Below are 17,021 nucleotides of genomic sequence, written 5' to 3'. Positions count from 1 at the left end.
AGCAAAAAGTCCCAGGTTTTCTCAACATGTGCTCCTCTGCTGAGTCCAGGGAGCCATCCAGTGTGTCTAGACCAGGTGTCGGCAACCTGCGGCTCCGGAGCCGCATGCAGCTCTTTTTGTTAAGTGAAAAAACCCTTTTTCTGCACGATCCGGTATACAGCATTAAGGTAAGAAACAATATATGCAGTGTTATATTTGTTTTAAATGTCGCAATGGTTTTGCGGCTCCCAGGTGTTTTTTTTTCCTTCGAAAACAGGTCCAAGTGGCTCTTTATGTCTTAAAGGTTGCCGACCCCTGGTCTAGACTAAAGCAACACTAGGGAAGTCTCAGGGTCTTCCATACCCTACTTCACAACCAGGCCATTGGTAGGCAGTCTCATCCACTTCCAAAAGGAGCAGCAATGAAGTCCTAGGATATCCCAGATGTTGCTCTACCACGAGGTGCCAACACAATGTCTCTCTGTATTTGAGCTGTGGCATAACCAGGCCCAGGGTTAGTCCCCCATCCCCAGGTCACCCAGTGAGAACAGGAATATTGGGATATAGTTCTGCCACTGCAGGTGGAACCAGCAGGAATGGAGCAGGAAGAAGCTCTAACAGCACCAGGAACACTAAGCAGACCAGGAACGCATTGCAAGGCCTCAGAAAACTCACCTGCCACTGGAACTAAAGCAAGCGCACATCCGTGAGGAGCAGAGGACCGCTATCCGAGTCTGCGGCCACTGCCTTGATTTGTTCTAAGGTACCAGGTGTTTCATCTTTCCCTGTTTCTGCACCATTAGTGCAAATGTCAATGCAGGGGGGAAAGCAAATGATATCTTATTGTTATTATGGAAAATGATTTGGCCAGGAGGCCCCATTTTAGGAGGTTCAAGAGCCCCTACAATTTGCAGGTCATAGTTATAAACCATAATTCAATATTAACAGATGTCAAATTAATCTATGGAGTTAAAGTAATTATGATTATTTTATATTTGGGATTTGAAATTTTATATTATAACAAACTATGTCACAATAAAATATGGTTCTGATGCAAAATTAGATGCATAATAGAATCACCTTTACATGAGAAATCCCTTTATTTTAAAAATAAAGTGAAGGTAGTATTTCAAATTAATTGGAAAAGAATGGTTTGTTCAATAAATAATTATTTCATAATCAGCTAAATTTTGAAAAAGTAATAAAACTATAATTCTACCACACAGTGTACAAAAATGTATTTTAGGCTGATTAGAAATTTTTTAAATTAAGAATAAATTATAAAATGGTCTAAATAATAGAACATAGTTTTATCTTAGTGTTTATAGTTGACATTTCAAGCATGATGTGAAACTCAACAGCTGAAAAGGGAAAAGAAGGAATCTCAAAAATGAAGAATAAAATATAAAACATGTACATTGACATTCCCATTGTGACAAACATCAGGCAGTATAGTCCCTCTCCCATGATCACTGACCTCCAAAGTGAGTGAGAGAGGCTGCAAAGATGATTTTAAAAATATATACAAAGATGCTTCTGAATACATGTAGTTCCTCAGTAATGTTTCCTGCAGTATAAATATTCCTGACCTCCCTCTAGTTGCAAATCATTATCCAATTGATATAATTCCCAAAACAGTTAAGGAGCCACTACCCCCCCCCCCCCCCCCCCCCCAAATTCTGCAATGTACTAAAAGGCCAAGCTTCCGTAAGATGTCAGTAGTCCTTACCCGGGTCATATTCAGTCAACAGAAACCTTTAAAGTGGCCTGAATATTAATCAGTTTAATTAATATTTATCACTCCTTCTCCTAAGGACTTGTACCTGATCAATAAAAGACAAAAGCTGTCATAACTGAGTCAGTTGAAAAGCATGTATTCAATACCGACTCTTCCAGTGAATTAATTAATTGACTAATTGATTAATGTGACCAAGATAAAAAGGAAATGCCTTATGTTTAATTAGTCATGTTGCTGTTCTGTGTCTTTAGTCATCAGGAATTTAAGTAAGGAGAAGGATCATTCAATGGATGCCAACAAGACAATGCTCCTGATTAGTCAAAAGAATGTGGGAGGACTGAAATGAGAGAATTAGGAGGTGAAGAAAAATTGCTCTATAGACAGAAGGGATAAAGGTGGCATGGGGATGACTCAGTGGGGAGCGATTTTTCCCTAATAGATAATGTTATTGCACCACCCACCTGCTATTCAGGAGTAGCTTGGAAATCTGCATATAATACGCGGCTCACCAAAGATTGGAATTCAGAAATTGTGTCCAGATGCCAAGCGTTATGTCCTCATTAGAAGATAACCATTAAGGCAATAGTTGAAAGCATGGCTCTAAAGCCTCACTGGAATCTGAGTTTACTATTAGAACCCTGGACTTTTAGAGCTGGAGCGGACCTGGGAGATCACTACACAATCCATTCACAGTTCAGGCAGAGTTCTAGGCATGCTACTTAACACACATCATCTCATTAAACCCATTCATTTATTCAACAAATACTTAAGAGCTTATTTATTCACCATGCTCAATTCTAGGTGCTAGAGTATGGCAATAGACAAAATAGACATAAAGCTTTTATTTTAGTTGGTGAGACTAAGATAAATAAGTAAAATGATGCTGAATTGAGATAATGCTAAGAAAAGATAAATCAGGGAATGAGCTATGGAATATCTTGAAAAGTTGGAAGTGTGCTGGCTTACAGATGTCCAGGGGAACTGATTCCATGTTAAATAAATAACAGCAACTACAGAGATCTAGTGGGGGGTACAATAGGTGTTTCCAAGGAAAGCAGTGTGTCTGAACCAGGAAGCAAGATGAAGTCAGGGAGGCAAAGGCAGAGAAGGATCTTGCAGGGCCTCAGAGATCATGGTCCTTTCACTTAAAGTGAAATGAAAAGCTGTTGGAGGGCCAAGAGTAACATAATCAAATTCATGTTCTAATAGAGTCACCTTGCTGCTGTGTTGAAAATAAACTAAAATGGGGCAAGGCACTCTAGCAATAAAGAGAATGTCAGCCATGGTTGTGGGAAGTTGCTAAATTCTGTCCAGTCATGCACCATATAATAATGTTTTAGACCGCACATATGAAGGTGGACCCATCTATCTATATACGGTATATAAAAGCCTCAGCGACCATTACAACAGACTGAATGATCAGTTAATGGGTCACTATGATGTGCACTGACCACCAGGGGGCAGACACTCAATGCAGGAGCTGCCCCTGGTGGTCAGTTGCACTCCCACAGCCAACTTCCCGAGATCCCTCCCCTTGACTGACCAACCTCCCACAGTCCCTCCCTCCCCCTCCCTCCAGCCCCTATCAGCCCCAATCAGGACTGGGCAAGACGGCCCCCATCGGCCTCAATTGCTGGCCAAAGGGAGGGACCCCACCCATGCACAAATTTATGCACCAGGCCTCTAGTAAGATTATAATGGAGCTGGAAATTCCTATTGCCTAGTAACATCATAGCCATTGTAATGTTGTAGAACAATGCATTCCTCACACATTTGTGGTGCTGCTGGTGCAAACACATATACTGGCTGCCAGTTGTACAAAAGTGTGGTATGTATAGTACATAATACTTGGTAATAATAATAAATGGCTCTGATACTGGCTTGGCTTATGTATTGGCTGCACTTTCATTATTATTTTAGAATGTACTCTTTCTATTTAAATAAAAAAAAAGCTTTTGCTGTAAAATAGTACACTGTGTTGTGCCAGCAGTAGTTTCATACATCTGTGTTTACCATGTTTCTTGATTGCATCATGTTCTCTTGTGCTTGATTTAAACTTGTGTGGTTTTGTACAGTAATATGCTGTGAAGACTGTGGCCTAGGAGCAATAGACTGTACCATATAGCCTAGGTGTGTAGTAGGTTAGACCATCCAGGTTTGTGTAGATGCACTCTGTGATGGTCACACAACAACAAAATCACCTAAGAACACTTTTATCAGAATGCATCTCCTTGTGAAGCAGTGAATGACTGTATTTTAAAGGTGAGCTGGCAGGGTTTGCTACTGGACCACATGTGTGCAAGGGTGAGTCCAAGGTTTTGGAATGAGCTGTAGTGGAGAAATGGAGACTTAGTTGAGGAAGACCACAGAGGCCCACATACAATGAGCATTGGACCTCTGAAATAGAGAACCGGGTGGGCAGTTAGGTAGTCGGGGTGATCTGTAAGCCTTGAGAATAGATGAGGTGACCTAGCATATGTGTATAGATAGAGAAAGCCAAGGACAGAGCTCTGAGACACTCCATCATTAAGATTAGGAAAAAGAAAAAAGGAACTGCCAAGATGGACCAAGGAGTGGCGGTGAGGCAGGAAATAAAACAGTGTGTCCTGGAAGCCAAAGGAGGGCAGAATGAACAGATGGGTCCAAAGCTACTGTCAGGTCCAAAAAGGCAAAGACTGAGATGCAGCCAGGGATTCAGCCATGCTGGCGATCATTGGGGACCTTGAAAAGGGCAGTTTCAGTGGAACAATGAAGACGAATGCAGGATAGAAGTACGTTCAAGACAGAAGGGAGAAGAGAAATTGAAAACAACATTCTTTCAAGGAGGTGTACTCTGCAGAAAGGGAGATAAATGGAAGGGCCAGTAGACCTGGGTGCCATTATCACCGTCTGACAGCTCAACAGATCAAAACAAATTGTCCAGGTCGCTGAATTTTTACAGGGTGAGAGTAGTTCTGATTCCAGAGCTCACAACGTTGACCTACACTCCACAGCAAAGGAATGAAAGCAAGACATTCATTTATCATTCTATTTGTGGGCACCAGCCCCAGACTCTGTGCAAGCAGGGCCACCACGAGGTGGTGGAATGCTTAAAGAGAACAAGGCATTCATCGTAACTTAACATTTCCCATTACTACCTCTCCTATCTAGAGCCTTGTCCTGGTGTTTTAATTGGAATTTTGAGAGGGAGAAAGTGAATGTCTTCCCTACCAATGCTGACTTCCCACTGGAGGAAGTGGCTGTCCAGGCCCCCGTTTGCCAGAGACCTGAGCTTTAAACTGGGCAGGTATGCATGGTCATCTACAGCCTTGGGGCAAGGATTTCATACTTTTTACTTTATATTTTTCTTAAAGTGAGTTCTGAATTAAAAGCCAAGAGTTCTGCTCCTGTTTCTGTCCCTAACAAGCTGGGTGACCAGTGGACTTCAAATATTCTGTAAAGGCGACCATGTCCTCACCTGTTAAAAAAATAAATTAATTAATTAAAAAAAAAAAAAGGAGAACTAGGCAAGTTTATCTATAGCACTCTGGGCTTATTTCATCAACTCATTGGGAGCCGGGCCTGAGACCTTCTTTAAGGCCCCAGGGCAGAGAGCGCAAAGCACCTGAGCAAAGCAGTCACTTAAGTAATGTATACTGAGCAAACATTTTTCTTTTCATACTCAACACACTGTGCCTGGACCATAAAACCCCATGAGGCCCTTGTCTATGTCTGCCCTTGCAGAGATCAATGTCCCAGGACATCACCCATTGCCACCCCCCCAAACACCCCCTCCCTTACTCCCCCAACCCCCAACATCGGCCACACTCTTAACTAATCAGAAAGCACAACTAAGCAGTTTACAAGTTCAAAGACTCCCTAAGGGACTCCTTATAAAAGTTTGGAGGAACAGAGCCCAGGATCTGAAAGAGTGAGGATGTTGGGGAGCGCCCTGCTTCCAGCCCCGAGCCGCCCTCAGGGTCCCCGCACCCGCTTCACCGCACACCCGCCCAGCGCCCAGAGCCGGAGTCCGGGTCCCAAGCGAAGGCGGAGGGCACCCGCCCGTACCTGGCGGGTAATAACGGAGCAGGAGGCTCTTGAGCTTCATTTTCTTGCTCCCGGACCCCTCACGGATCAGATTCGTAGCCATGGAAACTGCCAAACAGCAGGGAGACTCCAGGACGCATGCGCAGGCACCTGGCGCGCTCTGGGGGTGGGGCGCTTGGGGCCGGGTTCCAGGAGCGCTACTTGAGTCCAGGCCCTCTAAGTCCCCAGCACCTGCCTCTGGGCTCCCAGGATGAATGGGGCTCAGGGTGCACCGGGGCTGCAGGGTGCAGGGCCGGGACGGCGCTTCTGCCCGCGTTCCCGCCACCTGCATCCGCATCCTTCTTTGCCTGGGGCGAGGTCCCCTCCTGGCCTTCGGAAAGGTGACCTCATAATGGCAGGTACGCCACCACCTCCTGGGCTGCACCCATGGGGTTCCAAAAAGCAGGGGTGGGAGAAAAATCCCTGTGTCGTTTTCCACGTGCCCTGCCCCTGTCCCCACAAAAGAAAAATGACTCTGTAATAGCCTGGTTTTTTTCTGACGCAGTGCCGTACACTGCATGTGTTATACGCCTGTGCTCGTGGTCTTAAGAAAGGTGTGAGCTATGCACCGCTTATTACCACCCATCGCAAGAATGAGACAGCTGAGGCTTAGAGAAGGTGAGGCACTACCCCAGGTCTAGGTCTAGTGAGCAGTGGAGGACGGGAAGGAGATGTGTCCGAAGCCTGTACCTGGAAGCCTACACCTAAACTCTTAAACAGGTTTAAGTCTTCCCAGGCCTCTTTGGGCCTGTTCTATTTTGGGCCAGCATCATCCCCTACCTGCCACCTGGAGTTTCCATGGAGCGCTGTGGACAGTTGGATAGTCAGAGTGTCAATTTCCTTTAAGGTTTTTGACCTCCAAGTTCCAAACTCGGAATTTCCCAAACTTAAGCAATTCCTGTGTTATCTTCTTATCTCCATATCTAGTTTTTCTCTGTCCTTTCAACTTCTCTAAATTGACTTACTCACTTGTTTTACTCCACATTTTAAAATATAATTTAAAAGAAAATTGTTGTCAGTGCTATAAATGAATATTCCATAGTAATTTTTAATGAAGAGAAGCAGGCAACTATAAAACTACATGTGACTTGCCAAAACCAGTTTGGCTTAGTGGATAGAGTGTCAGCTTGCAGACTGAAAGGTCCCAGGTTCAATTCCAGTCAAGGGCATGTACCTTGGTTTTGTGCACATCCCCAGTAGGGGGGTGCAGGAGACAGCTGATCGATGTTTCTAACTCTCTATCTCTCTCCCTTCCTCTCTGTAAAAAATCAATAAAATGTACTTTTTTAAAAAATACATGTGACTTTTTTAAATGCTACTAAATTACTCTATATTATGGCCTGCCAAATACTGTGAAACAAAGACCTTCCCTATCTTCTTCTTCTTTTAAAATATATTTTCATTGATTTCAGAGTAGAAGGAAGAGTGAGAGGGATATACCGTATTATTCGGACCATAAGACATACCTTTTTCCCCCCAGAAGTGGGGGGGGAAAGTCCCTGCGTCTTATGGTCCAAATATAGCCTACACATATACTTTAAAAAAAAAGTTTTTTTACTTGCCCGGCTCTGTGTGGTCTCTGTGTGCTTGTCCGGCTCTAAAATGGTTCTAAATGCTGCTGTTTACTTTACAGGGTTGATTACATGTGTTTATGACTGTGATGTTGGGTTTTAATGCACATAAAATATTTTAGGACACTATTTGTTTCAGAATCTTTTTTTCTTCATTTCCCTTCTCTAAAACTGGTGCGTCTTATGGTCCGGAGCGTCTTATGGTCCGAAAAATACGGTATATAGAAACCCGAATGATGGGAGAGAATCATTGATTGGCTGCCTCCTGCATGCTCCCTATTGGAGATCCAGCACACAACCCTGGCATGTACCCTGAACCAAGAATCAAACTGTGACCTCCTGGTTTGAGCCACATTGGTCTCCTCCTCCTCCTCCTCCTCCTCCTCCTCCTCCTCCTCCTCCTCCTCCACTCCTCTCCTCCTCCTCCTCCTTCTCTATAGAAAGGAAAAAAATAGCAACTATTTGAAATTTTCAAGACAGGCTAGCACCTAACTGAGCCTTATTACTTCATGGAGTCAGAGAGTACTGAGGTTGTCCTACTCTGAGTCCATCATGACAAGGCAGGGTTCTTTGGAAAAGACAATGATGCTGAGATTAGAAGGCAGCAGGAAAGGAAGAAAACCAAATATGAGAGACATTGACTCCTAAAAGAAGCCATAGCATGAGTTCACAGGAGCTGAACAAGGCAGTTATGGACAGGACATTGAACATCACTCATTCAGATTTGGGAGCTGACTCAATGACATGTAACTCACTCGAGAGGTTGGAGAGATGATGGATATTGGAAAGCCTTTGTTACTAAGTAATACAGATGGGCAGCACATAAAAATCATCTCTTGCCACCCGATGCAATCTAACATACCTTCTACCTCAAAATTTCCCTCTAATCATTAAAAAGCTGGAAAAGGTTCAAGTACAGAGAGGCAAAGAGTTCATCTATAGAAACAAGGGACTCTTTAGCAGATTTTGTTCACCTATGTTATCGCTTAAGTTTGTGTCATTTAAAATTAATGCCATTTAAAATTAGAAAAATACACTGAGCGGCCAGATGATTATGATCTCTGAATGCATAATAATCTGGCCGCTCAATGTATATCCTATATAATAAAAGGCTAATATGCAAATTGTCCCCTTGACCAGGAGTTTGACCAGCAGGCTGGCCAGCCAACTGCCCATGTCTCCTCCCCCTGGCCACGCTGGCCAGACCCCATCCATGCACAAATTCATGCACCAGGCCTTTAATATTTTACACACACATACTGAGTGGCCAGATTATTATGCGTTCAGAGATCATAATAATCTGGCCTCTCAGTGTAGTAACTTTACAGTGGAGAAATCTGTTAGATACCATTTAACCACACAATCAGATTTAATATCACCAATATTAGGACAACCTGACATCATCTCACCAGTTACAATACCTTGAAAAGGACAAACCAATTCCCTGGAACTCCTGCCCACAAGGCATTACCTGCCTGGAATCAAAAGGAAACATCAGAGCAAACCAAGTAGGAAATGATTGTTCAAAATAACTGTCAAGGTCAAGAAAGAAAGGCCCCTCTCTGCTAATAGGACTCCTTCTGTCCTAACTTACCAGCCCAGAATCTTTGCCTCAGTTACCCAGTGTAAGTCCTTCATCCCCTTTTCTAGGAAAGCAGTGGGGTTGTAGGCATATGAAATGGTGATCCAAAGAGAAGCAAATGAAGTTCATGAGAGCAGGCAAATTTCTTTTTGGGCCTTGACTTAAATTGACATTAATCTGTGCTTAGTTAATTCACCATTGACTCCTTTTGAGAAGCTTCTATGTGAATCTCTCAACTGAGTAGTGATTGTTTTATTCTGAATTGGCCCCAGTTCAGTTATGAATGATGTACAGAAATCTGCAAACCAAAATCCCTACTTTACCCAGGTGATGGGCACTCATACCATTGAGTGGTTGACTTAGTATAACTTCCTCACAGGGTTACTGTAAAGACCTTCCTAAAAGCTGTATAATACTTTTCACCAATTCATGGGATTCTCTGCTGAATAGAACATTGGCACACTCCATCAACAATTGCCTTTCATATTGATTTGAACAGATAACTGGAATATTTGGTTTTGGGTTTCTTCCTACTGAGAACTGCCTCAAACAATCAGAAAATGAAAAATTAGTAGCATTAACTTTTCTCCCGAAACCAATTCAATCTAGAGCATTGAAACCACTCTGGGCTTCAGTTCTCACAGTGTGTCCCTAGGCCAACAGCCTAGGTTATCATCTTGTTAGCAATGCAAATCCTTGCCCCACCCCACCACCTACAGAATCAGAAATGCTGGTGGTGAGGTCCAACAATCTGTTTGAACAAGCATTCTGGTAATTCTAATGAATGGTGAAGTTTAAAAAAAAAAATTGCTGTAGTTTTAATAAGGTACATCGACTTGGCCAGCACTGAGAGAAATTGAGTGCCCTTCCCCTATAATACCCTTTCATGTACTCTGAACAGTATTCCTTGATTGCTCGGGGCAGTAAGCTGGTTGCTCTGCCACATCCCAGGATGTGAATAAGACTCAGGAACAGCGTGGGAAGAAAGTGGAATTCTCTAGCTAATTGAGTTTTAGCTTCTCCAATGCACCAAGAGAGAACAATGGGAAGGAAAGAAGGTCCCTGGGAAAGAAAGTGATGAGAAACGGCCAGCGGGGGTAGAGGGTGGGGGATTTCTACAAGTGAGAGGGAGAGAGGAAGAGGGGAGAAGGGCAAAGGAAGGAAGCAGGAATGAGCCTGGGGATTCAGATTTGGCACTGAGAGCAATTCCAGCTACAATGGGACTTGGTGGTTTCCATATGACGTGGCTGTTCCTGAAGAGAGCCATGGCATCAATCAATGCCAAACTGTCAGCTGTCTTTGGGGTCCTCATGGAAAGTAGTAGATAAAAGCAAAGAGGTACAGTTTCCTCCCAGAGAGAAAGACAAAGAGAGGAGATCTAGATGCCCAGATCCTGGCAATAGAGGTCAGCTGTGCAACCTCCCAAGAAGAAAGGCTCAGGAGCACACTTATGGTACATCACTATTATCTTCTTCCTGTGCCTGCCCCCACCCTACTGAAGGACCCACAGAGTATCTGATCTTACCTGGGACCATTGACTGGTGGGGCCAGAGGCCACTAATAGAATCATTCAATAAATATGTATTGAGGCCCTACAGTGCCAGGCACGTTCCAGGTTTATAAGGGACCCAATTCTGAAGGAAAAAAAATTCCAGGGAAATCATTCATAGAAAGAATCAGACTTCAGGGGGGAGGAAGGGGTTGGAACTATTGAAGTTATGGAGAGGGGCCCATCTCTAGGTGTGACCGCATTTATATTCACTGATGGCTACCACATTCAGGTCACACTGGTAGGGCCAATAAGCAGTAACTTTGCCATTTGTCGTAATCCCTTAGAGCAGAACACCTTACCTGAAGCCTGGCTCTACCATTTACCAGCCATGTGATCTGGGGCAAAGTTCCCTTCTGTAGCAGTTCCTCATTGAAAAGAAATGATTGCAGAGTCCAATTAATAGATTTGGTATTGTTGACTTCTGCTCATTCATAAACATTCCACACATATCAAGGATGGTGGAGATGACAATACATTTTTGTTATCCTAAGATTATTTTTTTGAGATTGGGAAAAGGGTATATGCATATTGTTTCCATTTAAATTGATAATCTAGGCTGATAATCTAGGTGTACCTTAGTAGTTCTGTTGATTAGTGTTAAAACAATTAGTTTAAATATTAAAACTAGCTTACATTCCTTAAGACATAACTATTTTCTCTGTGTATCCAAATAAATCATCTTCTTAAAGAAATGGCTGTGAGAATTTAGAAGAGGGAAGAGGGTTCTATATCTTAACAAGTCCAAAGGCCCTCCAGAGAAGAATAAGGGAGGTTAAAAGGACTTGAACAAAGTTCAAAGAACATGGACATGGGGACCTGGTGGGGATACAACACCACCTCTGATGCCTGGTGCTTAGTAGGTGATCCAATCATGCTTGATGCTTGAGAATTTGGGGATCCATTTGGAAGAGGAAGTAACTGATCATGGGCAAGTAGAGGTCAGGACTCACATGAAGAACTTTGGGACCTGTGTCCATCTAGTTAGGGGCCTGGCTGACTCCAAAAGTACTGAGAACTTCCAGCACAGGAAGCATTCTGGTTGAGGAGGCAGTTTGACCAGCTGCCAGGATTACTATAGAATACAAAGTTAAGTTGGATGAGACACAGGACTAGAAAAGAGGTTTCATTTCTCTCTTGATGCTATGATTCCATGATTTTGTACTGTCTGTGTGTTTTCACAAGAGAATAAAGGTGGAAAGACAAATAGCAGTGGATCACATGTAGGAAGACAGACGTTCCTATCTTGGCCTTCTCATCAATGACCTTTAAGCAAGACATTTATCTTTCTAACCTTTGCTTACTCATCAGTAAATCATTTTCTTTCATTCCATTCATTTCTAGCATACCACCCAACTAGCTTGTTCATGCTTTGGGCTTTTTATTCTCGTCATTCCTTCCACCTGATAAACCTTCCATGCCATCTGTTCTGAAGTCTTATCAAGCTAGAATCACATACTCCTCATGCTTATTTCATTTCATACAAGCATACATGATGGATGTGGGTTTCATATCACAGACTCTAAAATATCCATATTAACCCATTTCTGCCTCAAACCCCCATCCTAAAGACTGCCTCTGGCCACTTTCTGGTAAATTCACTTGAACCTATGTCTTTGGGAAAATTACAAAAATGTCACTGTAACCCACCCCACCATTCTTTTAACATTGTTTCTATAAATGCTGATCTGACTAATGTGTACCTAGTAGATAAATAGCATGTTTGTAAAAGAATGCTAGGAACTATCTTCAAAAGATACAGACTCCTGCTGAAACCGATTTGGCTCAGTGGATAGAGTATTGGCCTGCGGACTGAAGGATCCCAGGTTCCATTCATGTCAAGGGGATGTACCTTGGTTGCAGGCATATCCCCAGTAGGGGATGTGCAGGAGGAAGCTGGTCAATGTTTCTCTCTCATTGATGTTTCTAACTCTCTATCCCTCTCCCTTCCTCTCTGTAAAAATCAATAATATATATATATATATATATATATATATATATATATATATATATATATATATTTTAAAAGATACAGACTTCCCCCTTCTGCCATCCCAGTTCCAAGATTTGCTGACCTTCAATCATAGAACCAGAATGATGCACAGCAGACCATCACTTGACCAATTTCAAGGTCCTTATAAAAATGGACTGTATTGGTCTGCACCTACAGAACTTTTCAATCCCCTCTCCTCGATCTTTTTGTTCTGTTTTCCCTCTCCCTCCTCAAAAACCTCTGCCTGCACTTAGATGGGATTTGCAACAAGAGTCCCTCACTTTCACAGGTGGCTGACACCGAAGTAAATCTCTTTCCTTTTTCACTAGCACCTGTCTCATGAATTGGACTTCCATGGTGGCAGGCAGCCAAACCTTGGTTTTGGTTACATCCATTCAGGGTTGAAGGATTACAAAAGGTGACCCTTCACCACTCCAGGGCCTCTGGGGCCAGGGTTAATGGGGCACTCCCAGAGCATGGGCCAGATCTCTCCCTACTCACCCTCCCTGGAATGGCTTAGTGAGCTGCCCAGACTGCCCCCTGAATCCAGTGGGCCACTGCAGTCCTCCACGAGTGCCCAAAGGATCGCTGATGTTTATAATCTTGTTCACACAAAAGCCTTTACCCCTCTAAATGTCCCTATTTGCCATGAAAAAAATAATAATAAATAAACAAACTTCCCTATATGGTTCGTACTCTATTTCTACTGTATTTGCTTGCAAGCTGCTATTAAATGGAGAAGAAATGGGGGAAAGATGGAGTAATGCAATTAGGTTAGCTTTGCAGAGAGTCAAACTTGGTGCTGTGGGTGACTCTGTGACTTCTTTAGGGCAGGAGTATGGCCTAGAGATGACATAAAATGAGTCAGAGGAGTTTGAAGTTTGAATATCATTCTGCCACTTACTAGCAGAGTCACTTTTAGAGCCTCAGTTCCCTCTACTTATAGTTGGGACAATAATAATATCTACATTGTGGGATTCTTGTACAAATAAAATTATGTAAATACCAGAGTGCAAAATCACACACAGTAGCCCACTGCTGCTCGAAGCACTGCCCAGCCACCTGTCACTGCTCGCCTCACTCGCTGCTCCGCGTGCCTGCCACCTGCCTTGCTGCGATCAGATCCTGTGAGCCGCGGGGGAGGGACCAAGAGATGCTCAATACACCTCATGGTGACCAGTCGTTTGGTTGCCCTGGTCTTCACAGACACTGGCTTTAGATAGTAGATAGATAGATAGATATAGATATAGATAGATATAGATATAGATATAGATATAGATATAGATATAGATATAGATATAGATATAGATATAGATATATTGTAGATATAGATATGAGTGCACTGCATACCCCTTGATGTATCTAGGCACCCATTTTTTTTCCTTTAAACTAATATGCTGCAGTTAGCCTTAGCTGGTTTGGCTCAGTGAGTACAGCATTGCCTATGGACTGAAGAGGCTCGGGTTTGATTCTGGTCAAGGGCACATACCCAAGTTGCAGGTTCCATCCTCAGTGGGCAGCATGCAGGAGGTAGCCGATAATGATTCTCTCATCATTGATGTTTCTAGCTCTCTCCTTCTCCCTTCCTTTCTGAAATCAATAACAATATATTTTTTTAAAATATGCTGCAGTTATCTGCCTCTATAACTGAATTATCTAACTAGGGAATACATAGATGCAAAATATATCAAACTATGTAATCAAAATATAATATCACTTCAAGAGATTTTTGCAATCTAGTAATGGTTACTTAACTGCTAAGTAACCTACTTGCGCTAGGGGGCAGCAGTGTACACATGTTGTACAATAACCTTGCTCCCTTTCCAAGTCCAGAGCGAGGGTCAGACAAAGAAGCTGAGGGTGTGCACAGAGTACATGCCTTCCTTCTGGCTTCCTGAAACTAGTTTTTGAAGGTCATCCCCCCAATATACCAAAACAGTACATAAGACAGATTTTTGTTTGTTTTATTTTTTTATAATTTTGTAATTTTTGTTGAGGTTTTATAATTTGAAAGCTGCTGCAGAAAAATAATTGGTGAGCTAGATTTACTTATTGTTTTCTACTGCATTTAAGTTTTCTTGTATGTTGCTGCTGTGTTCTTCTGGATTCAGGGGTTAGTCTGGGCAGCTCACTAAGCCGTTCCAGGCAGGGTGAGTAGGGAGAGATCTGGCCCATGCTCTGGCCTCATTAACCCTGGCCCCAGAGGCCCTGGAGGGATGAAGGGACACCTTTTGTAATCCTTAAATATATTTGAAAGAGATTTTTAAAAACCATTACTTTTTAGTACATAATTTAAAAAATGATAATTTTAGGTGGCATAGCTATAAAAAAAATCAAAACATGTGGTTTAAATAGCCTTGCTAATAACACAAATTACTAGTAATGGGAACAATGATATTTAATATTTACCAGGTGCTCAGTCTATGCCATGCTGTGGGTAAAGTGTATTATACAAAGTATTAGCTGATTTAATCTTCACAAAAGCTCTATGAAATAAGGACTATTGTCCCCATTTAATAGATGAGAAACTGAGTCGCCAAGAGGATGAAATAACTTGAGCTTCCAACTCCCTTTCTATGGCCTTTAATTCTTTTATTATTTTTTTACAACCGGATGTTTATTTTTTGTCTTGTTTTTTTTTTTCTTCTTTTTTTCCTTTTTAAATCACAGTTAACATACAATGTTATATGCTCCAGGGGTATGTTTATGGCCTTTGTAAATAGTTCTTTTACTTAAACCAACTTTTTTGCTTGCCTTTTAGTCTAAATGTTTTTTTTTTTTTTTAAAGAAAATCTAAAATCCTACCTTTTCTTTTAAGAATGTAGCACTTCACTTGCATATGAAGACTTGCTTGTAACACTTTCACTGAGATGAGATTGTGTGGGCTCGCCAGGACACAGTCCCTGCATGTCCCACTCTAAAGTCTGGCAAAGACAATGATACCCAGGATTTTGTCGTCACGTGTGTCGATTGAACTGAACACATGGCTGTCAAAAGTAATATTTTAAAATGAGAAAGTCAAACTGCCTGTACTTCATTTTGTTTTCCATGGGAATATATTATATTAAAAAAACACTTTAAAAATAAATACTTTGAGACCTATGGTGTTATTATTATTGTTGTCATTGCTGTTGTTCTTTTCCCCCAGGACTTGAGTCCCCTGCTTGCCCAGCATCTCACAGTGGGCGACGCCAGGAAGGTGTAGTGAGTATATCTCAGATGCTCTCCCATAGTGGCATTCTGAATGTCTTCCTTCTCCCTTCTCTTTCTCTGACCCCATTCGTGCTTCTTTCCTTCTAGAAGCTTCTTTGACTTTCTCCTGTCTTTCTAATCTATTCCACTCTTTCTCCTGATTTAGTCCCATTGCTGTTTCCAACTTGACCTAAGTAACAGCATCCTTTCCCCAAGCCAGCTCTTCTTCAGCATTCCTAGACTTTTCTTTCCCCTTTTCCTCCTATTTAATCAGCTGATAAGTCCTTTCATTTCCAAAACTGTTACCACTTTGGCAGATCTGGCAGGTGGGCTTATGCAGCTCCATTTCATCTCCCTGTTAGGTGTCCTAGCACTTGCTGGAGACTGCAGATGTCCTCAAAGCTCAGGTTCCATATGTCCCCCAACTCCCATGAGGCAGGTGGCTCCCATGCCACCCGGAAGCAGAGTTAAGGTGGGGGGGGGGCGGGCACAGTCAGTGCTGAGGCTGCCAAGTTTAGTCACTCAGCCATGGAAGCAGAGTGGATTTCCTGCAGCAGATTCAACAGAGTTCCCCACATTTAATTTCTAGCATCATGGATGCCTACAGTTGTGAGGCGCACAGCCATCAGCTCTGTGCAGGGGTTCTGTTTGCCTGCTCCCAGGTCATGGCTAAGCTGGCCACCAACTTGGTTCACCTCTTGGCTCAGCACCGAAGTGCTGTTTTTTTACTCCTCCCTGGAATTTTCACTCAAAATCTCTACTTCTAGCCCTCCAGTGACATGCTATATCATATTTTTATCTTCTCTCTTCCTTTTCCCTATTACTTTACACCAGAGGTCGGATGCATGAAATTTGTGCAAGGGGCTTGGCCCTCACAGCCCCATCTTCATCCGGAAGGTCACCCAGAAAGACATCTGGAAGGTCGTTTGGCTGTTCAGTCTAATTAGCATATTAGCTCTTTATTATCGTTTGGTCCACAGGTTATACTGTAACAACTCAAGATTGGAATTAAACTAAAGGAGGAGAGACCAACATCAGGGGTGAATGTTGCAAAAGATGACATTTTGGGTCTCCCTCTTTGGGGGCAAAGTTGAATGCATTCTCATTTGCATGAGGGATGATTTCAATTACAATAACGGGAGCATTTTTTTTGTGGCTGTTGAGGTTTGAAAGATAAATCCTTAAAGAAGGGTGTTCATGGTTGTTACATAGCCAAAGGTGTGTCTGTGGCAAGAATCAGATACTGGCTTCCCCAAGATCATCCAAACCCCTCGAATTGGGCCTTCATGCAAGCTGGAGGCTGAGAAACCAAAGACGGCATTTCCAGACATCCTGTCAGCTCAGGTTTCCCAC

The 17,021-nt window shown here is 42.7% G+C and overlaps 1 protein-coding gene across 1 annotated transcript in view; it reads right to left on the bottom strand.

Moving 5' to 3' along the window:
* The window catches only part of DAW1 (dynein assembly factor with WD repeats 1), a 33,793-nt gene extending 27,492 nt beyond the window's left edge, over positions 1-6,301 (bottom strand). The window contains 3 exon segments of the mRNA XM_045575480.1: positions 5,764-5,925; positions 5,928-6,015; positions 6,017-6,301. Coding sequence (XP_045431436.1) covers positions 5,764-5,925; positions 5,928-6,015; positions 6,017-6,301 — 535 coding nt within the window.
* Between the last annotated feature and the right edge of the window lie 10,720 nt (positions 6,302-17,021).

This window comes from Pipistrellus kuhlii, unplaced genomic scaffold (assembly GCF_014108245.1).
Source record: "Pipistrellus kuhlii isolate mPipKuh1 unplaced genomic scaffold, mPipKuh1.p scaffold_m20_p_7, whole genome shotgun sequence".
In the NCBI taxonomy this organism is placed as follows: Eukaryota; Metazoa; Chordata; class Mammalia; order Chiroptera; family Vespertilionidae; genus Pipistrellus; species Pipistrellus kuhlii.
The sequence above is the reverse complement of the archived record's forward strand: the minus strand, read 5'-3'. Positions and strand labels throughout refer to the sequence as shown.